Source organism: Heteronotia binoei, chromosome 14 (genome assembly GCF_032191835.1).
Source record: "Heteronotia binoei isolate CCM8104 ecotype False Entrance Well chromosome 14, APGP_CSIRO_Hbin_v1, whole genome shotgun sequence".
Classification (NCBI taxonomy): domain Eukaryota; kingdom Metazoa; phylum Chordata; class Lepidosauria; order Squamata; family Gekkonidae; genus Heteronotia; species Heteronotia binoei.
The window spans coordinates 53034707-53057759 of record NC_083236.1 but is presented as its reverse complement, the minus strand read 5'-3'; the positions used below and the strand labels follow the sequence as shown (position 1 = coordinate 53057759).

At 43.8% G+C, this 23053-nt stretch overlaps 2 protein-coding genes and 1 non-coding gene across 6 annotated transcripts in view; 1 reads left to right on the top strand and 2 right to left on the bottom strand.

Annotated features, from left to right (window-relative positions):
* The window catches only part of PHKB (phosphorylase kinase regulatory subunit beta), a 220019-nt gene extending 199273 nt beyond the window's left edge, over positions 1-20746 (bottom strand). For 2 of the 4 annotated variants that reach the window (XM_060253753.1, XM_060253751.1), the window contains exon 1: positions 20626-20740. In XM_060253753.1, coding sequence (XP_060109736.1) covers positions 20626-20692 — 67 coding nt within the window. In that variant the 5' untranslated portion in view covers positions 20693-20740. Of the gene's footprint in view, positions 1-13585; positions 13681-20625 lie in introns of all 4 variants that reach the window. The other 2 variants (XM_060253754.1, XM_060253755.1) reach the window with 2 other exon arrangements.
* Positions 12448-12518, bottom strand: TRNAT-CGU (transfer RNA threonine (anticodon CGU)). The gene has a single exon. It is a non-coding gene; the product is annotated as a tRNA-Thr (tRNA).
* A 172-nt stretch (positions 20747-20918) lies between the features above and the next one.
* The window catches only part of ITFG1 (integrin alpha FG-GAP repeat containing 1), a 185855-nt gene continuing 183720 nt past the window's right edge, over positions 20919-23053 (top strand). The window contains exon 1 of the mRNA XM_060253919.1: positions 20919-21234. Coding sequence (XP_060109902.1) covers positions 20922-21234 — 313 coding nt within the window. The 5' untranslated portion in view covers positions 20919-20921. The remainder of the gene's footprint in view (positions 21235-23053) is intronic.

Genomic DNA, 23053 nt, shown 5'->3' with positions numbered 1-23053 from the left:
TGTCTAATCCCAATATTTGGTTTAACAGTGTCATGGGGCAAGCACTGGGTAAGGAGAAAGCTGAGGAAGAAAGATTTCTTTCGACAGATTATAGCTTGTCCTGTTGGAGAAAGTCTTTCTTCATCAAAGGAAGACTCCATAGAAGAGATCCATTGAATCCAACCCTATGATAATCCTCACTGCCTCCCCATCCTTTAATAAGCACGGGTTGAAGGGAAGAAAATGGCAGACAACTGACTTCCCTTCAGTTTTACCCCATCTGAGAACTCACACTGCTCTAGGATGCCAACTTTCCTCAGCACCCCTGTATTGCTCACTGGAGAAGTGGCATTGATATCCCAGCATTTCCTCACATATATAAAGAATCTCTATCAGGTATTGTAACTCATTCCTCCCCTATTTCTTTCCATTTTCCCACCCAGTACATACCCATTTTATTACCACAGAGAAGGATCTTAACGTATATATTGGGTTGGATTCAACATAAAATTCCCACGTGCTACAGCTCTTGTTCAAGCAGAAATGCAAGAAAAAGACCACGGTAGCTGCTTGCACTGTGTTAAACTTATAATGTGCCCCACTTATGTTTCTGCTTGCATAAGATTTCATGCAACTAATTTCTAGGCACTAGAGCATGCAAGGAGGCAAGCTGGGGTTGCCAGCCTCCTGGTGGGGCTTGAAGATTTCCCAGGATTAAGACTGATTTCCAACAGAAACCAGTTCCCCTGGAGAAAATGGTTGCTTTGCAGGCTAGACTCAATAGAGCTATAGCCCACTAAGGTCCCAAACTCTGCTCTCTCGAAGCTTGACCTGCAAATCTTCAGGAATTTTTCAGTGTTAACAGTTGTCCAAGATCTGGCACAAGTGGAACTGTGCTAAGCAGGGTTGCTAAACTCCAGGTGGCATCTGAAGATCTCCCACTATTACAACTGATCTCCAGCCAACCAAGATAATTTCTCCTGGAGAAAAGGGCTGCTGGGGTTGGGGGCCAGACTCTACGGCACTATACCCTACTGAAGTCTAGACCCTCCCCTAGACCTTCAGTATACCCTACTGCAGTCTAGGCCCTCACCAGCCTCCGCCCCCAAAATCTCCAAGTATTTCCCAACCCTAGTGCTAAGCCATTTTATGTTTCCACTTGCGCATCACTGGATCTAAACCGGTATGCAGACATATATTTTATAGCTCCATCATACCACAAAACAAGGGCAAGGGACACTCTGCTGAAAGCACGGCATCTGACTATAATACTAATAATTTAAAATGCAAAAGCAATTTCGGTGGTGGTGGGGAGGGGGAATAATTGCACTAATTAGTTTCTTCCCAGGGTTAAGGAGTGCATTAAACACCTATAATGAATCTCAAATTAACTTACTTTCAGTAAACCTCTTGCCATTTTGTGGTGCAGAATCAATTATTGCAGTACAAATTCTTAATACTGTATCAATGAAAACAGGTACGAAATTAACTCTCCACGTCCAGCAAAACACTCCCAAAGCAGGCTTAAGACAATCCAATTACATAACCGTTAGAGCACAGGAGAAACACCCTACATTAATTATGAAATGAAATAACTTCAAAACAGAAATTGGTAGTTTCCTGTGATCTGACCTCCACAAAGTTTATTCTAAACTTTTCTTCTGTTTTTAAACTAAAAAAACAAAGGGTCAATATTATTTTCCCAAGGAACATTTTCGATGGAAAATGGGGCGGTCTGCAAGGCAAAGGCTATTAATAATGAACTTCCAAAGATAGGTACTGGTGTTCACAGCGACATTTCAGGCTAGACGCCATAAAGGTAAACACATAAAGCAGAGGGTATAAAATGGCTATTACACCTGGCTCCTGGTAACGTCGAACATAAGAACAATAATTTCACCTTTATTCTTGAGCCACTCTTTGAAAGGCGAACACACAATGCAACACTGAACATACATTTTCACAGGATACCAGAGAAAAGTACTATTCTAACACTAAAGAATATCACTGCTATTCAGCCTAAGAAGCAGCACTAAAGAAAGCCAATATAGTTGAATAGATTACAAAGAGATGCATTGGTACGGCAAAAAAAAACAAAAAACACTATACTTACCAAACAATTTGCCCTCTGCAGCCAACAAAGAAATAAAATACCTGTTAAAATCAAACAGTACTTTCGGTTTGGTTTTTACTGAGGGCGGCATGAGCCGCACAAACAAAGTGCCCTGGGCATGTTCATTCAATACAGCCAGTCCATATGAGTGCACAACGTATCATGATCTCCTAGTGGACCTCATGAGAGATGCTGGGAATTATGGAAATATCTCTAGCGGGTAGGGGGAAGAGTCATATTGTTGTGTATTTATTTACTATATTTATACCTTGCTTTTCTCCCCAATGGGGATCCAAAGCAGCTTATGTTGTCCTTTCCTCCGTTGTATCCTCACAACACCTTTGAGGAATATGTAAGACTCAGGCCTTTTTTTGTAGCAGGAACTCCTTTGCATATTAGGCCACACACCCCTGATGTAGCCAATCCTCCTGGAGCTGTACTAAGAGCCCTGTAAGCTCTTGGAGGATTGGCTACATCAGGAGGGTGTAGCCTAATATGCAAAGGAGTTCCCGCTACAAAAAAAGAGCCCTGGTTAGACTTGAAAATATGTGACCGACCCAAGTTCACCCAGAAAGTTGAGGGAGGTGCTGAAGGGCAGGGCTTGTTATTAGTTGTCCTCATTCAAAAGAACTGGGTTTTCACAGCTGCAGTTGCAGCAGCAGTTGCTGGAGAATCAGGAGGACAGGCCCTTCTGTGGCTCCATTCTCCCTTCAGGCTCTAGTCCTCTTTCTATTCTCCTTTTTCACCTGCTCCCCCTCTAGTTTTTCTCCATGTTGTTTTTTTGTATTATTATTATTCCCAAATCTTTTCCTCCTCCCCTCTGGGGAGTCTGCTGCCTGCTGAAACGCATACAAATTGTTCAGTTTGGTGTAGTGGTTAAGTGCACAGACTCTTAATCTGGGCGAACCGGGTTTGATTCCCTACTCCTCCACTTACAGCTGCTGGAATGGGCTTGGGTCAGCCATAGCTCTGGCAGAGGTTGTCCTTGAAAGGGCAGCTGCTATGAGAGCCTTCTCAGCCCCACCCACCTCACAGGGTGTCTGTTATGGGGGGAGATAGGAGACTGTAAGTCGCTCTGAGTCTCTGATTCAGAGAGAAGGGCGGTGTATAAATCTGCAGTCTTCTTCATAATCCAATTTCTCTTTCTGTTAGACTTTGCAGGGAATCTTGTGTTCATGACATGCTTATTGGATCCTCAAAGATACTGACTTTACTACCAGTCGCAGACTTAGTTAGTCAAAGGGGCCATTAAAGTTAATGAGCCTTTTTAACTCACTTCAAGCTCCAAATCACCCCGGGACCATGTAAACAAACCCAAGGTTGAAGGGAGTTAATGAAATTATTTTGAAAGGACTGACCAGGCTGCCTACCTGTTTCCATGCTGAGAATACAAAAGGAATACAGTATGTTTTTCAAACATGCACACACATAATCACAGCAAACTATCTCAGCTTCTTAAGCGAAACAAATTATATTTGTCAGACCAACAGAAACAAATTCACTGTTCCTTTGCCTCCTGATTGTTCAGGCAGTTCATATTGCTCAAAGCATTCTAATGGACAAAATATGCCGTCGCCTGACAGCTTAAATTCTCTGTCTAACAAAACCGGTATCAAAATTATGCCTAATCAGTGCTGCAATCTATTCCATGGCAACAAATGCATGTCATAAACACAGGATTATGGCTTTGCTGCAAAATGAAGCAGAAGATAGGCTAGGAGAGATATTTGGAAGCAAGGGAATGCATTTAAGAGAAAACATGTTTTGCTTTGAAGCACTGTATCTTCCACACGCACTTTTCCAATATATTCTATTGAGAAAAGCCTATGATTTAAAAACTCATAATTAAGGATTTGCACATTAGCAATGTAAAATATGCAGAAAGGGACACTCGGATAGGGTGGTGTGTACATGAGCTTATGTACCGGTTAGCCATCATCACAACCTTTTACAAACACCCAGGTATAGGAGGATGGTGCAGCCTAGATTCGGACCTGTCAGAGTGCAGAAAGATTATTTCACATTAGGAAGCAGTTAGACATTGACACAGGAAACTCTGCATTTTATTGAGCAACCATTACTGCACAATGCAATATTCATTGCTCTGTCTCTATGCAGCCTAAACCATTTATGTACCATCAATATTGCTGAATGGCCATTGTCTGCAGCTGCAGGCTGAGCCAACAGCCCCCCAAGGGCACTGCCTCTTCAGACCAGTGGGGGGATTCCTTCTGGGACAGCAGAAGGCAAGCAGTTGAAAACAGAGAAGCACTGAGAGGAGATTGCAATGTAAGGTTGATGAACCTGAGTTCATTCACATATTCAGAACAATGAACGCCTCCCCCTCCCTCCCCTGATCTGAATAACGACACAGGATCCTTATCTCATTACAGGTGCTAATTTGTTACTCTTATCAAGACAGTAGGAATTTGTACTGTACCTCTGCATCCTGACTCCTTTCTTTGCAACACCCCTTCCACGTTCTGACTGGGATATAAGAGCTTAGGAATCTCCATTCCTACTTGTATCGGACAAAGAGGGCTTAGACCAGGGGTGTCAAACATGCAGAGAAGTGTCAAAAATGTGGAGCGCTCCAAACAGTTCTCCAAGCAACTGGCTGTCATCTGCTTCCTTCTCCCTCTCTCCTGCTTCCTTCTGCATAACAGCTTGCTTTGCCAGGCTTGTTGAATCACACAGGAGCTACAGAGCAAAACCTCTATTTCCTCCATTGACTGAGGCTCCTGCCTTGAGAAGGAAGGGGCAGAGGGAGAGCTTGCTTTGCCAGGATCTCGCAATTGCACAGCAGAGCTACTGATCCAAGCCTCTCTTCCTTCTATTGGCTGAGGCTCCTCCCACTCCTGGTCCCCTGGGGAAGGAAGGAAAGAGACAGAGCTTCCTTTGCCCAGTTCCCTACATCCCATGGGAGAGATACAAAGAAAGCACCTTTAAGACCAATGAGTGCTAACGTTTTAAGCATGTTTTATTTTAATTTTTTTTAAAAAAAATCTTTGTTTTTGTCTGTGTCATAAGAACATGAGAGAAGCCACGTTGGATCAGGCCAATGGCCCATCCAGTCCAACACTCTGTATCACACAGTGGCCAAAAAATTTATTTATACACACACTGTGGCTAATAGCCACTGATGGACCTCTGCTCCATATTTTTATCTAACCCCGTCTTGAAGGTGGCCATGCTTGTAGCCGCCACCACCTCCTGTGGCAGTGAACTCCACAAGTTAATCACCCTTTGGGTGAAGTACCTCCTTTTATCCGTTCTAACCCGACTGCTCAGCAATTTCATTGAATGCCCATGAGTTCTTGTATTGTGAGAAAGGGAGAAAAGGACTTCTTTCTCTACCTTCTCCATCCCATGCATAATCTTGTAAACCTCTATCATGTCACCCCGCAGTCCACGTTACTCCAAGCTAAAGAGCCTCAAGCGTTTTAACCTTTCTTCATAGGGAAAGTGTTCCAAACCTTTAATCATTCTAGTTGCCCTTTTCTGGACTTTTTCCAATGCTATAATATCCTTTATGAGGTGCGGTGACCAGAATTGCACACAGTATTCCAAATGAGACCGCACCATCGATTTATACAGGGGCATTATGATATTGGCTGATTTGTTTTCAATTCCCTTCCTAATAATTCCCAGCATGGCGTTGGCCTTTTTTATTGCAATCGCACACTGTCTTGACATTTTCAGTGAGTTATCTACCATGACCCTAAGATCTCTCTCTTGATCAGTCTCTGCCAGTTCACACCCCATCAACTTGTATTTGTAGCTGGGATTCTTGGCCCCAATGTGCATTACTTTGCACTTGGCCACATTGAACCTCATCTGCCACATTGACGTCCACTCACCCAGCCTCAACAGATCTCTTTGGAGTTCCTCACAATCCTCTCTGGTTCTTACCACCCTGAACAATTTAGTGTCATCTGCAAACTTGGCCACTTCACTGCCTACTCTCAACTCCAAATCATTTATGAACAAGTTAAAGAGCATGGGGACCCAGTACTGAGCCCTGCGGATACTCCACTGCTTACCGTCCTCCACTGCGACGACTGCCCATTTATACTCACTCTCTGCTTCCTATTAATTAGCCAGTTTTTGATCCACAAGAGGACCTGTCCTTTTACTCCATGACTCTCGAGCTTTCTAAGGAGCCTTTGATGAGGAACTTTATCAAAAGCTTTCTGGAAGTCAAGGTAAAGAATATCTATCGGGTCTCCTTTGTCCACATGTTTGTTCACCCCCTCAAAGAAATGTAACAGGTTAGTGAGGCAAGATCTTCCCCTACAGAACCCATGCTGAGACTTCCTCAATAACTGTGTTCATCAATGTGCCTACTCATTCTGTCCTTGATAATGGTTTCTACCAACTTTCCCGGTATTGAAGTCAGACTGACTGGACTGTAATTTCCCGGATCTCCTCTGGAACCCTTTTTAAAGATGGGGGTGACATTTGCTACCTTCCAGTCCTCAGGAACGGAGGCAGATTTCTATGAAAGATTACATATTTTTGTCAAAAGATCCACAAGTTCAACTTTGAGTTCTTTCAGAACTCTTGGATGTATGCCATCCGGACCTGGTGACTTATTAGTTTTTAATTCGTCTATCAGTTGTAGGACCTCCTCTCATGTCACCTCAATTTGACTCAGGTCTTTCAACACCCCTTCCAATATGTGGTTCTGGAGCAGGCAAACATTTCTCATCTTCCACAGTGAAGACGGAGGCAAAAAATGCATTCAGCTTCTCAGCCATTTCCCTATCCTCCTTCAGTAATCCTTTGACCTCTTGGTCGTCCAAGGGCCCCACTGCCTCCCTGGCTGGTTTCCTGCTTCTAATATATTTGAAGAAATTTTTATTGTTGGTCTTTATGTTTTTTGCAATATGCTCCTCATAGTCTGTTTTCGCCTGCCTGATCACAGTCTTGCATTTGATTTGCCACTGCCTGTGTTCCCTTTTATTAATTTCACTTGGACTAGCTTTCCACCGCTTAAAGAAGTCCTTCTTAACTTTTACAGCTTCCATTACTGTGTTTGTTAACCATGCAGGCTTTTTCTTATACCTGTTTGTGCCTTTCCTAACTTGTGGTATATATTTTATCTGAGCTTCTAGGATTGTAGTTTTAAATAGCCTGCAAGCTTCCCCAAGGGTTTTGACAGTATTTACCTTTCCTTTCAGTTTCCTCTTCACATGCCTCCTCATCTCAGAGAATTTACCCCTTTTAAAATTAAACGTATTTGTGCTGGTCTTTTGGGGCAACTCTCTATTTATACAAATGGTGAAATCAATAACGTTATGGTCACTGCTCCCAAGCGGTGCGATCACTTTTACATCTCTCACCAAGTCTTGGGCATTACTTAGGACCAAATCCAGGATCGTTCCACCCCTGGTAGGTTCTGAGATCATCTGCTCCATAGCACAGTCATTGAGAGCATCTAGAAACTCAATCTCTTTCTCTCGACCAGAACACATATTGACCCAATCAATCTGCGGGTAGTTAAAATCACCTATTATGACATAGTTTTTTACATTTAGCCACTATCTTTAATCCTTCCAACATATTATAATCATCCTCTATCTTTTGATTTGGTGGGCGATAGCAAACTCCAATAGTTAAATTTCCTTTTCGGCCCTCTATTTCGACCCAAAGCATTTCTAGAAGGGAGTCTAATTCTCAGTCTTATTGGACCGTATGCCCTCTCTGACAAACAGAGCCACCCCACCTCCAACCCTTCCCTCCCTATCCTTCCGGTATAACATATCCAGGAATCACCGTGTCCCACTGATTCTCCTCATTCCACCAAGTTTCTGAAATTCCCACAATGTCTATATTTTCTCCCAACACTAAACATTCCAACTCACCAATTTTACTTTGAAGACTTCTAGCATTTGTGTACAAACATCTATAATTTCCCAGGCAAGCTAGGCCCGCCACCTTCCTCCTGCCACCTCGAGACTCTGGCAGTCAGTCCATTCTGTTTGTCACCATCTCAGTGGACAACTCTGATCGGGTAGAAAAGTATCAGCTAACCCTTCATCTCTTTGAGATGAGTCTTCCCGAACCAGAGACATTTCATCTCCTGTCGGCTTTCCCCCAAAGATTTAGTTTAAAAACTGCTCTGCCACTTTTTTGATTTTAAGCGCCAGCCTTTATAAAGTTTATATCTCTGCTACCTGACATTACATTTTATGACACACATGGCCCAGCTCGACAAGGTGTCATTTATGTCAAATTCAGCCCTCATAACAAATGAGTTTCCCTGGCTTATACTCTCATCAGCTCAGACCCTGGAAATCTTGTTGACCTCTTAGGTTCTCCTGGATGTGGATTTAGAAATCCAAAGAACAAGACTAGGAAGCAATGGTGACAGTTCCAGCCAGAACCTACGGTAAGTTCTGCAGCAGATGATCCTTGTGTGGAATCAGTACCATAAGAAGAGTGCCAGTGCAAAGATGTCTGGATGTGCGGCTAGGAGGGACAACAGATAGCTGAATGGAAATAGGGGGTAAAAACATTTTGCTGTAGCCAAGGAAGCCTTTGCTCAACAACACCTATAGTGAAGGACAGGAATGGGTTAAAAGGTAAAGTATACTGTCGAATTCCAACCAACCCATGGTGACCTCATGAAGTTCCACCTCATGATTTTCAAGGTAAGAGGTGAGCCTAGGTAGTTTGCCACTGCATTCCTTGTTGGGGTCTTCTTTGGGGGTCTCCTACCCATGTCCGATTCCTGACCCCGCTTAACTTCCAAGCTCTGACAAAATTGAGCTATGCTGGTGCATTAAGGCTTCTGGAACAGGTTACACAACAGTTTAGTGTCTGATCTTATGAATGGCTGCAGACTGCAGTGGTATCAGTGTCCCAATGGCTGAATGATTTCAGAGCTGGTACATATACTCCAGCACTGGGACATGGCTCGAAATAAGACATGCTCATATCACAGAAAGGCCAGGCTGTCAATGGATCAAGATAAAGGCGTACCAAAGAAAATATTGGTAAGTCACATGGGCAAGATTAACAACTGCCCGTACCTGTGCATTCTGTTGTGGCCTCCATCTTGTGAGTAGGCCTGCCTGACTTATACCATATAATCCACCTTGAGACTCCATGAGCAAGGTGCCTTTATTAAGGTAGACAGCAGACAACAGTTCCTTAAACAAACAGTCCCCCTCACCTCATGGTGACTCACGACTGAGGTAAGAGTGGCCCCCTCCCCCTGACATAGATTGTCAATCCCCAGTTGGGGGCAGGGGATCCCCTGGTTTGGAGGGCCTCCCCCCACTTCAGGGTTATCAGAAAGTGGGGGGGGGAGGGTTGAAAGCCAGCTGGGCACTTCCTTATATCCTATGGAGACCAGTCCCCATAGGGTATAATGGAGAATCAGTTTGTGGGTTTTTGAGCCCTGGGGACCCCTGTTTTTTGAGGCAGAGGCACCAAAGTTTCAGCATAGCATCTGCTGCCTCTCCTCAACCCCTCCCCCCAAGTTTCAAAAAGATTGGACCCGGGGGTCCAATTTTATGAGACCCAAAATACAGTACCCCAACCTCCACTATTTCCAATGGAGGGAAGGCATTCAAAAGGAGCATGGTCCCCTTAAATGTGATGGCCAGAACTCCCTTTGGAGTTCAGTGGTGCTTGTCACAACTTTGCTCCTGGTTCCAGTCCCAAAGCCCCAGGTATTTCCTGAGTTGGAGCTGGCCGCCCTCCGCTGCCAGAGGGGATGAGAGAATGCACAATGCACAACTTTTTTAAGGCATCTTAGTAAGATTGTAGCCCTGACCTAGATGGCCCAGGCTAGCCCAGTCTCATCAGATCGCAGAAGCTAAGCAGGATCAGCCCTGGTGAGTAATTTGGATGGGAGACTACCAAGGAAGTCCATGGGCATTACATAGAGGCAGGCAATGGCAAACCCACCTCTGGAGTCTCTTGCCTTAAAAATCCTGTGGGGTCATCATAAGCCCGCTGCACTTGACAGCACTTCACATACGCACGTAGTAAGACTGTAACATTTTCTTCAATTTTCAGTGACGATCTGAGCCATAAAAAAACACAACTCGACACAGTATATTGCCCAACTAAATCTATTCGTCTTGTTAGCATTACTATTAACATTTACGGTAATGATACGTCTTATGAGGCGAAGACAGAAAGTAAAATAAAAGGAAGTCTAATAACCTTCAAAGGCTGGACAAACTGAGCAAGTCAAATGACAGAAGGGTGTTTGTAAAAGATTAAGGCTGCCCTTCATTTTCTCTCAAAATATAACACAAAATATCTTTTTTGTGTCAAGAAACTTGGAGCAAATCTGTTCAGGCAGGGCATGTGATCTTCCCACAGTGTCGCACACCTGTGGCAAGCCCATGACTAACAAACGATATTTGTGTACGTTGTTTGAACGGCCATGTTTATTTATTAGTGAAACTCCAGTGACAAGCTGTTGCCCGGGTCTGACAAGTGCAAATGAGCCCTAGTCTCGCACATATGTAAAATCCAATTTTACCATCTCAAAGTGTGACCCAACAATTTCAGCTAATGAATCATTCCATCACAAGGTTCACAGTAATTCCAATGACAGTCTACAATACTAATGTGATTCTTTCGAGCTGGACGCTTCGAACAGCCACAAAACCACTCCTAATAAGACATGAGAACATGCAACAAGCATGACTTATATATTTATTATTATATATTTTATAGACTTTTGTAACATGATACATGCATATAATGATACAGCATCCTATGGGTTCAAAGACACCTGGAAACTTGTGCTACTAGTGAAATCCATCCATGAACCAATCAAAACTGTATATTAAAATGCTTCCATATAATCAGGCCTTGAATTCAGCAGGAGCTCACAAGAGCACAGCTCCTGAACCTTTCTGATGGCCCCCCTCCTCTTCTCCACCTACCTTGTCCATTGAATAATAGGAGCAGCTGCATAACAATCCCTGGATTAGGAGAGCAGGCAGCCAGTCAGCCAGCAGGAGCTTTGCCACACCCCCAGCAGCCCTCTTCTTATGTGATTTTGGGCAGCGGGTAGCTTGCTGGCCTTTTGACTGTGGGGGAGGGCGGCCAAGGAGAGTCCCAGGTGAGTGAGGTCTGCTTGGGCTGGCAGGATCTCTAGCCAGCCCAAGCAGGCCTCACTCGCCTGGGGCTCTCCTTTCTTGCATAGGGTTGCTTTTAGCTGGGGGGGGAGCATATGCTAATGAGTTATGCTAATTATCTCCACCACCTATTTTTCTACAAAACGACCCCTGCGTATAATACATGTCTCAAAATAAAACAGCAGCTCAGTCGTATGGTAAAAATGCCATTCCCAGGTAATCAGATGCATTCAACATGTTTAGTTTCTGAGGTGCTTTATCTTCCTGTTGCCAGAGCAGATCATAGTTAACAAGGCAATAAAATTATATTTAAGATTTTCTTTAAAAACAAAACTATTAGGTGTGTGTAGAGATAAAGAGTACACAACACCTGGCACAGCAATAGGAAATATTGCTATTTTTAAATCTCTCGCATATGGGGCTGCCTTATATTGAATCAGACCATTGGTCAATTAAGGTCAGTATTGTCTATTCTGACAGGCAGCTGCTCTTCAGGGTCTCAGGCAGAGGTCTTTCACATCACCTACTATCCAGTCATTTTGGCTGAAGGTGCCAAATATTTTGGCCGGAGGTGCCAAAAGAGCACCAATTTGGTGTAGTGGTCAAGTGTGCAGGCTCTTATCGGGGAAAACCGGGTTTGATTCCCCACTCCTCCTCCTTTTGTAGGCTGCTGGAATGGCCTTGAGTAAGCCATAGCTCTTACAGAGCTGTCCTTCAAAGGACAGCTTCTGTGAGATCTCTCTCAGCCCCACCTACCTCACAGGGTGACTGTTGTGGGGGAGGAAGGTAAAGGAGACCGTAAGCCACTCTGAGATGCAGAGTATAGGCGGGGTATAAATCCAATATCTTCTTCATCTTTTTCTTCTTCAAAATCTGGGACCTTCTGTAAGCTAGACAGATGCTCTACCACTGAGCCATGGTCCCACCCTCATTCTTAAAAGTACCAGTTCAAAATACTAGATATACAGTTAATAGATGTCTGCTTTCATGCCATAAAAAGCTTCCACTGCTGTTTTCTGCATATCAGCTCCCCATTAAAGGAATAGGAGCAGGCCAAGCTGGAGCTGAATTATCAACCATAGCTATATATCATTGTACATTAACATACAAGTCATATGAAGCTGCCTTATACTGAATCAGACCTCCCGGTCCATCAAAGTCAGTATTGTCTACGCAGAATGGCAGCGGCTCTCCAGGGTTTCAAGCGGAGGTTTTTCACACCTATTTGCCTGGACCCCTTTTAATCGAAGATGTCAGGGATTGAACCTGGGACCTTCTGCTTACGAAGCAGATGCTCTACCACTGAGCCATCGTCCCTCCCATCCTCTTCTCATTTCTTGCCCTGAACATGGTGGATGGAGTCAATGACACATCATTCATTCAAGTGCAGCAGATCCCAGTGGCCACAGAGATCATGAGGGGGATATTAGAGCTGGCCTCGCCATCTGGCATCTACCATAAAAGCAGTCTGTTGCAACTCAAGAGCTTTCCAATTCTGATAAGGCTTATAATGCAAGATCCACAAGTTGCTGTGTTGACCCAGACCTTTCTAGCACTGACTTTGATGGACCAAGGGTCTGATTCAGTATAAGGCAGCTTCATATGTTCATACATGTTCAAGGTGGGAACCACCTTTCAACCACAAGCCCCACCAGGCAAGGGCCTTGTCCACTTCCCTGAAACATCAGACAGGTGCTACATTGGAGAGCAGTGCTCAGAAGAGCCACAGGGGACACCATCAAAGAGCCTCATGTGGCTCCTGAGATTCCAAAGTTTATTCCCCAGAAACAGCTCATATTCTTATGATACTAACAAACACAGACCATGAAGACCTATGAAGAAAGGTTGAAGGAGCTGGGCATGTTTAGCCTGGAGAGGAGGTGGCTGAGAGGTGATATGATCACCATCTTCAAGTACTTGAAGGGCTGTCATATAGAGGATGGTGTGGAATTGTTTTCTGTGGCCCCAGAAGGTAGGACCAGAACCAATGGGTTGAAATTAAATCAAGAGTTTCCGGCTCAACATTAGGAAGAACTTCCTGATCATTAGAGCGGTTCCTCAGTGGAACAGCCTTCCTCAGGAGGTGGTGGGCTGTCCTTCCTTGGAGGTTTTTAAACAGAGGCTAGATGGCCATCTGACTGCAATGAAGATCCTGTGAATTTAGGGGGAGGTATTTGTGAGTTTCCTGCATTGCACAGGGGGTTGGACTAGATGACCCTGGAGGCACCTTCCAATTCTATGATTCTACAGACGACATGATAGTCTCCTTAGTGTTGACGACCTTTTTTTTTTTTTTTAAAGATGTATTGATAAGCAGTCACACTTTTTTAGAGACTGGAACAAAACAACATCAAAACAAAGGGTAAGAGGTCGGCAGACTTACCGCACCACGAGAAAGCACGGGCGGAGGTGGCTGTGTCAGCATCCAAACTGGCCATTTCAAGCTGCTGCAGCTAACCACAAGCGTCTCAGGCTACACTATAGCAATGTTGGAAAACGGTTAGTCAGGGTTAGGGGCAATCAGCGTTAAATTAAGCGAAAGCAGTGTTAGCACAGTTGTTAACACGATGCAACATACAATAGAGGGGATAATTAGATTCATCGTATTTGACATTTTCCTTTTGTAGTCCAGAACTTCGTTTTCCATCGCTTTCAATAGATCTCCTGGGTTGAAGTATTATAATCTACACTTCTATAAAGTATGCTTACAGTTCTATAGCAAGACCATTATTAGGCATTAACGTTTCTTAAAATGCCAAACAATAGTGAATATTTAAACCAAATAATGAGGAGAGGAGTTCTTCTACATTGTGTTAAATTCCAAATTCAGGTGAAATGTACCTGTTCTTGGGTTAATGGAACATTCTATCAGGAGCTCCTTTGCATATTAGGCCACACACCCCTGATGTAGCCAATCCTCCAAGAGCTTACAAGGCTCTTTTTTGTAAGCTCTTGGAGGATTGGCTTCAGCAAGGGGCATGGCCTAATATGCAAAGGAGCTTCTCCTAGAATTCCACCCCTGATAACAAGTGTTCTAAACCAAAATGGTACACAAAAGTAACAAGCATTTTCCAACACAATGTCTTCCTGTGGTTCTCAGGGTTCCCGTGGTTCATCAGTGAACTTTTGTTCTTGTTCAGACTCATTCATTCATCCCCTCAGAGATCTCAACCCTTCTTTAGACCTAACACTTTCATTGGCAATATCCCAGTTAACCTCCAACAAGGTATATCCAGTCCACCAATTAATCCCAACTCACTTTTTTTGGGAAACTATTGCTATGAAATAGGTCAAGACAGGGCTTTTTTTGTAACAGGAACTCCTTTGCATATTAGGCCTCACGCCTCTGATGTAGCCAATCCTCCTGGAGCTTACAGTAGGCCCTGTAAGAAGAGCCCTATAAGCTCTTGGAGGATCGGCTACATCAGGGGGTGTAGCAGTTCCTGCTACAAAAAAAGCCCTGGGTCAAGATAAAAACAACTCAGCTCACATAGTTGCTACAATGTCATGAATATCATCTGTATTTGGTAAGCTGGTGCATCTACTTCTCTGAGACAATAAAGTTATGTAAGTATTCCTCTGTAAGAATTTTGGAAGTGAACGAGTCAAATGTCATCAGGAAGATTCAACATGCTTAATCAACCAGCTTCTTTACCTAAGAAATTATTTTAAACTTCCTGTTTTTCATTTATTTTCTTGATAATCTATTTGATTTCCCCTCTTACGATACTTTAACTTTTTTCCTGTATTTTCATTTCATTCATCCTTCCTCCCCGCCCCCCAAAAAAACACCTTTTCCCCTTTTGTTTCACGCTTTTGATTAGATTGTGAGTCCATCAGCAGAGACCAGACCAGTTAATATTATACCAAAAAGGATAATTTAATATATTTATAGCTCTCTTGAACACACTATTAGTTCCTTGATGTAAGTGGCATTTTAAGCACTCATAGTAACATAAAGCATCTTGCAACATTTCCATTTTGTTTGAAAATGAGCTCTGTGTCATTCTAAACTTAACATATTCCTACTCTTGCAGAAGGAGGTCTGACAAAATATGTGACTTTGCCTAGTTGGTGTCTTTATATTTAAAGCAAGGAAACTGTCTATGCTGATGAGAGGCAGCATGCACCATCAGGATCCCAGATACTGACTTTGATTTGTTTAGTGGATAAAGGGACTCTAATAAAGCCATTTCCTGCAACATTAGATTTTTCAGACACCCCAGGTTGGATCCAAAGGTCCAGTTCCACGAAAGGTGGAGACTTCCTCTAGTGCAATAAATTTTGGAAGAACTTCTGGGTCCAACCCTATCTTTTAAAAATGGAATAAATCGTCAATACCAACTGTATTCCATTCTGAACACTTAACTGTAGAAAGCCATTACTGGAAAACCATTTTTCAAATATGGTCTACTATAACATCCCTTCATACACTGCCTCACCTTGCTCAAAGCAAGTTTTCACAAACCTTTGGTATGGGAGGGAGGAAAATACTGCAGTACAATCTGAGTCTCATTTCTAAAAGGCATATTTAGTGCCACAGTAACAGCCAAACAGACATTTGCGGTTTTGAACACAAAAATCTTGATCCTGCCGGAAATTCTTGGGAATGAATTATTATGGCTGTATCAATGCTTCTGACCTCAATGCAGGCTTCTCGGAATATGTTAGCATAATTTAAACAATCTACTTTAAATCTCTTGACACCTTTAAATCTCTTCCCCCACTTCTTACTCATTCAAAAAGTTCCCAGGCAATGCAGCTAAATATACATGCAAACATCTAACCTAACAAAGCAAGAATGCAAAGTTTTATGCCTGTTGTACTTCTTATAACTTGCTGTTTTAAAAAAACTGCCTTGGATTTAAACTTGACTCAGCATCAGGCAGTCGCAAAAACTATTTCTTAATAGTTAAGATTATATTAGGAAATGGAAAACCGCAGTGATTCTCAACAGAAAGTACTACAGGTGCCTGAATAAAAATTTCTGGGTGGCCACAAGTTTTGCAGCCCTGGCTGTGAATCCTTTCAATTGACTTACAGATAACATCAGCATAATTTCTATCAAAATGCAGGACAGAGTTCCGTAGCTGATAGGCACTTAGTGTGTTAACCATTGTGCCTGCGTGATATGGGATAGAAGGTTAAAGTAAAAAAAAATGAAATGACATTTGGGGTTTGTGTCACTGGTTAACTGAAATCAATCTGTATCTATTTGGCAAGGATTTTTTTTTTAACTAGCATGCACTCTACCACAGGGAAGCTGATTAACAGCACATAGCATATAAAGCATCTTCATTGGTATACAAAGGAATATTTATTGCAATATGGGCAAGCTAGGTTTTTCTATAAAAGCAGTAGCTGAGTATTCTGATTTCTAGAAATCAAATACAAATTGGAAAGAAGGTATCTGCATTATTGCTTAGTCTTGCTGTAATTTTGATATTTCGATTATTTGCCATAACCCAACAGTCGAAAATGTGTTGGAAATGAGACAAATCTCAGAAAATGTTCAGAGCAGTATGATTTTTTTCAAGGTAAGAATACATTAATGTTTACTGAGTTGCCTATTGTGCATTTCCCTCATGCTCAACAGGTCTTCTTTTTGGAAGAGAGTGAAATTCAAAGATACAACATTTAATTGCCTAATTCTATCAATCTGCACTGAAATCACTCATCACAGCAGAAAGTAAATTTGAAAAACAAAGCCAAATGGCTGTATTTACTGGCTAACGGTGGGTATATGGATCCCTCATTATGTGGCAATAGGTATGAGCGATGGAGGCAGAAAACTTTTCTTCTTCCTCTGGGAAGGAGATACAAATTTGAGCTAAATCCTTAGTGAGTTTTGACAAAGGCAAGAAACTTCTAAGCAGGAGTGCCCAATGCAGTCCCCATGTGTACCACGGCACCCACCAACACCTTTCTTGGTGTTCCCCAAGTGATTCTAGAAAGTGGGTGCAGCCAGGTGGGGCTGGCCACTGAAGACCAGATTGGCTATGCAGATTAAAATAAAATTGTCTCAGAGGCAGCTGCCCCCACTGTGTTTGTTTTATCCTTCCTCACTCCTCTCTCTCAATGTATTTTAATTACTCCTCTTCTACCCTGCAATTGAGCTTCCTCTGTGCATGTGGCCCCGCCTCCTGCAGCAGCCATTTTGTGGTTGGTTCTACCTCATGCGGCAGCCACTTTGTGATTGGCCGACCACCCTGAGTTAGAATGCCAAAGGTGACTGCAAGCTGAAAAAGGTTGAAGACCCCCGTTCTAGAGCAATAAAACAAGCCACGGCTTAATGCATGCAGAAGATTATGCAAGCTACTGAGGACTAATGCACAGCTCTGTCATACTTTTCTCTTAAGACGTTTTATTAGTGATATTTAAAGCTGAGCCAGGAGGACAAATGTAAACATACAACAGCAGAGCTTGCATCCTTGGTGTCAGTCAGAGCTACTGCCGCCTCTCTGAGTGATTTGTGAAGTTGCCAGATGGATTAAACAGGACAAAAATAGCTGCAGGCCAAGGAAGGGAAAGGGCTGTCTCTGAGCCAAGGAAAGTGAGACCAGAAAAAAGGGAGTATAGGGTGAAAAGGGAGAGAAAGAGGGGGTTTGGAGGGCACAGAGGTCAAGTCATGAAGTAGGGAGAAAGTGAAAAGAAAAACAGATTTGTGAGGACTGACAATGAAAAATACAGGAGTGAAAGGAAGACTGAAAAGATGTACAAGGAGAGAAGTGTTTGGGGGGGGGGGGTTCAGGAAAGGTGGAGTCAATTTTACGTGGCCAAGTTGGAGAAATTAACTGCTGTGCTGGATCAGGCTAAAGGTCCACCTTGTCCAGCATGTCTCTAATGACAGTATACCAAATTAGGCAACTTCTCCAGCAGGGCAAGATGAAACTCATCCTTCATTGTCTGTGTCTACTCTCAGAGGGGTACAAATGGGAAACTCCCATTTCTAACTGCCATGGGTAGGAGAAAAAAATAAGGTGAGAAAAGTGGTCCTGGGAGCACTCAAGAAGTCCTATTAAGCAAAATACAAGGGGGAAGGCTACTTTGGGAAGATCTGGGGGGAAATTATATCTTGGCGACTGAGGTCAACCAAATGAACAAGTGAGTTGTCAGATATCATCACATGAACACTACAAGACTACAGCCAATCTGTCATCAAAGAGAGAGCAGCACATGGCTCTTCCCTGCTTGGCTCTCAGAGCATTACAGACCTCTCAAGCTGGGAGGAGCAACTCAGCCACCGTGACTAATATTGGAAGAGGGATATATAGTTAATTCTTGCATAATTTGATGTGTTGTAAGCTACCTTGAGGACTCTTTAGTAAAAAACACTTAAGACAGCTCACTTTTATGTCTCAGTTTGCTTGTTTTATTCTAGACTGCTTTGGCCAACAAGGAGAAGCAGTGCAGAAATATAACAAGCACAGCAAAATATTCAGTGATGCCAAAAACGGCTTGTTTTTGTAAACAAGAAAAACACTATATAAGTGAATCCTGGATCCAGAGGAGTTAGCCGTGTTAGTCTGTTGCTGCAGAATAGTGAAGAGTCCAGTAGCACCTTTAAGACTAATGAATTGTATTGTTGCATAAGCTTCTTTCTGGAGGAGAAGTAGAAACCATTGACAGCTGCAGAGGTGGAATTCTAAGAGGAGCTCCTTTGCATATTAGGCCACACCTCCTTGATGTAGCCAATCCTCCAGGAGCTTACAATAGACCCTGAAATAAGAACACTGTAAGCTCTTGGAGGATTGGCTACATCAGGGGTGTGTGGCCTAATATGCAAAGAAGTTCCTGCTAGAATTCCACCCCTGGACAGCTGTCAGACATAAAAAGAATATGGTGGTAAATGTATAGGCCAATTCTGCACTAGACCTGGTTCAGCCCTGCCCCCAAACTGATTTTCTACACTAGAACCACAGAATCATGAACTCATAGTGTTGGTTTCAATGCTTCCATGATTCAAGTGTCGAATGTCAGTCTGGGGACAGGGCTGAACCAGGATTAAAAATCTAGGACTCTTGGATCCAGAGGAGTTAGCTGTGTTGGTCTGTTGCTGCAAAACAGTAAAGAGTCCAGTAGCATCTCTCAGACTAACAATTTTTATTGTTGCATAAGCGTCTTCCTGGAGGGGAAGCAGAAACCACTGACAGATATAAAACGAATATGGATTCCACACTAGACCTTTAATCCTGGTTCAGCCCTGTCCCCAAACTGATTTTCTGCACTAAAATCAGAGAATCATAAACTCACAGAGTTGATTTCAATGATTCCATGATTCAAGTGCAGAATGTTATTTTATTGTCACACAAACTTTTTCCTGGAGGGAAAGCAAAAACAACTGACAGCTGTCAGATATAAGAATATGGAATCTGCACCAAACCTTTAATCCTGGTTCACCCCTGTCCCCAAACTGATTTTCTACACTAGAACCATAGAATCATAAACTCATAGAGCTGGTTTCAATGACTCCATGACTCAAGTGTCGAATGTCAGTTTGGGTACAGGCTGAACCAGTATGAAAGGTCTAGTGCAGAACATGGGACTCTTCGATCCAGAGGAGTTAGCCTTGTCAGTCTGTTGCTGCAAAACAGTGAAGAGCAACGTTGCCTCTACGCTGCAGAGCAATAATTCTACTTTGTGAACTACTAGTATTACAGTGGTGAGCTACTTGCATTAAAGTGGTGAGCTGCTGCATCAATTAGTGTGCTCTGGGGTCATCCTTCCTGAGCGAAGACAAAAATCTGTCTCAAGCTAACTCAGCTTAGAGGGAACACTGGTGAAGAGTCCAGTAACACCTTTAAAACTAACTAATTTAAAACTAATTTTATTTGTTAGTCTTAAAGGTGCTCCATAAGCTCCATAAGAATAAGCTTCTTCCTAGAGGGGCAAAGAGCAATGGCAGCACAATATACAAAACAAATTTACCAAAAAATATTGTGCAAATACACTATTAAATAGATTATACAAATTATATATTATTGTGTAGAAACATACAAAAATTATCATAAATTCACATTTTAAATGTTGTGAATTTATGATAATTTTGTATGTTTCTACACAATAATATATAATTTGTATAATCTATTTAATAGTGTATTTGCACAATATTTTTGGTATATTTCTTCATGGATGGGAGCAGAAAACATTGACAGCTGTCAATAAAGGGTTCAGTGGCACCTTTCAGACTCACACATTTTATTGTTGTATAAGCTTCTTGGGGGGGGGGAGGGGACTAGAAACCACTGACAGATATAAAAGGAATATGGTGATAAATGTAAAAGGAGTGAAAGAGAGAAAGTGGGGGGGGGGGGAGGTGGGGGTGCTCCTGTGCAACGCCCCCCTTCACAGCCTCAGGCAAGCGAAGCTTCCCCCTCCCCAAGCCCAAGCAGAGGAGGAGGAGGAGGAGAAGCGGGGTCAGACCTGAACGCTTGGAGCGGGCCCTCAGCTCCAGCATTTTCCAGCTCACGTCGGCCAAAGAGGACGCCATGGCGGAGTCGGAGGAGGCGACAGGAGCGGCGACAGCAGCGAGAAGAACCACAACAAGCCTTCAACTTCACTCTCTTCTCCCCCTTCCCCTCCCCCACTTAGGACCGTTAACGGTTGCCCCGCCGCGCCGTCAACGCACGCGCGCTCTGTCGTAAAACGTCGCGGCGCCGTCAAGCGAACCCGGAAGTCGGCGCCCGAGTTGGTGACGGGCGTCGGCGGGAGAGGTCTCTATGGTGACGGGCGGGGGGTCGCCGCCGCCTCCTCCTGCCGCTGGGCCTGGGAGGGATGGTCGCAGCAGCGGCAGCCGGCCGGGGGGTTCTGGTTGGTGCCGCCGCCGCCGAGGAGCCATGGGGCCCCGCCGCCTGGCTCCCGGAGGGTCTCCGCTCGTCCTCCTCCTACTCTTCTTCGTGGCGGGGGTGAGGCCGGGCTGGGCCCTGCAGGATGTCACCGCCCAGCTGTTCGGGGACCAGGCCTTCGGGACAGTGGCCGCCTTCGGGGACTTCAACTCCGACAAGCAGACGGACATCTTCGTGCTGAGGGGAGGTGAGACCCACGGCGGGGGGTGGGGAGTGTGCGGAGGAGGCCTGGGTTCGAATTCTCCATCATCACTGGGAGGAAGGCTCTCGCCTTCTCTCTTTCTAGGCTTAATCTGGAGGAGATGATTTCCCCTCGTAGGATTACCAGGGCCCTTTTTGTAGGAAAAGCCCAGCAGGAACTCATTTGCATATTAGGCCACACCTCCTGGTGGCACCATTGTTTTCCACAGGGCCCTGCAGGAACGCATTTGTGTATTAGGCCACACCCCCTGGAGGCACCATTGTTTCTCACAGAGCCCTGCAGGAACTCTTGTATATTAGGCCACACCCCCTGATGTCACTATTGTTTCTCACAAGACCCTGCAGGAGCTCTTTTGTATATTAGGCCACACCCCCTAGTGTCACCATTTTTCTCACAGGGCCCTGCAGGAACTCATTTGTGTATTAGGCCACACCCCCTGACCCCAAGCCAGCCGGGGCTGTGTTCCTGCTAAAATAAAAGCCTTGGGGTTACCAGCCTCCAGGCAGTAGCTGGAGATCTGCTTTTTACAACTGATTTCCAGGTGTCAGAGATCGATTCACCTGGAGACAATGGCTGCTTTGGAAGGTGGACTCTGTGGCATTGAAGTCTCTCTCTTCACCTACCCCAACCTCCTCAGGTTCCACCCTTCCACCCCCGGGAAAAAAAATCTCCAGGTACTTCCCAACTCAGAGCTGGTACAGTAGTAATACAGTACAATTGTACAATAGTAATACAGTAGTTGGGGAGGGTCACAAAGAATTGGTGAAGGCAGAGGAAGAGAAAAGATTCTAAGATCTTGTGATAGGGCTCTGTAGAATCAGACTAGTAGTGGTCCATTTACTCCAGCCAACAAACAGGGCATAGAGCAGGGGTGTCAAACATGCAGCCCGTGGGCCAGATCTCCTTCTCTTGCTTCCTTCTACATCACAGCTTGCTTTGCCAGGCTTGCTCTGTCAAACTACAGAGCAAAGCCTCTATCTTCTGCATTGGCTGACCAGCACATGAAGCAATTTATGTACAAAAGCTTGCAATGCCCAGCCTTTTCATATTTTCCTCTGGGTTTTAGGTTCAAAGCATTGACCATGAGATTTCTGTAATGAATTCAGTAATACAAAAGTAGGTCTGCAGCTTACAGATACTCCTGAACAGCATACTCAGGATTACTACAGCAAAGATAGTGTCTCCAGATTCTGATGCAATAATTCAGAGCAAGAGGTGTCAGTTATCAGAGGCTGTTAAATAAACAAAATATTGCAAGAGTCCTAATCTTTAAAGCATGTCTTATTTTTTTTAAAAAAATATTTAATTGTGTTTGTGTTCTTTATAAAGTTTATATCTCTGCTACCTAGCATTATATTTTATGACACACATGTCCCGTCCCAACAAGGTCCCATTTATGTCATATCAGCCTTCATAACAAATGAGTTCAATACCCCTTGCATAGAGGCTAAGGCCTCCCCCCTTTGTTGTCTCCTAGCACTGGGCTTCAGTTGTTTGCTGCCTCTGGGGTGTGGAGGTTCCCTTTAGTCATCATGGTCAGTAACCAGTGCTGGAATATTCTCCTTTGACTCTCAGTCGTACAGTCGAGTCCAACTCTTTGCGACCCCTTTCAAAGCCATTTTTGTTAGCAGTTAGCAGTCATTAATACATACACTAGCAGTGAATTACCCAACTACGTAAATTGTTGAGTACAGAAATACTACTTCGCTGGATATTGTAGCACTCTTTCCCTTCTCCTCTGCCTCCACCCTGAGAACTTGGGCAGGGCACCCTGCCACCCTGTCCTTGTTTATTTAAAATGTAC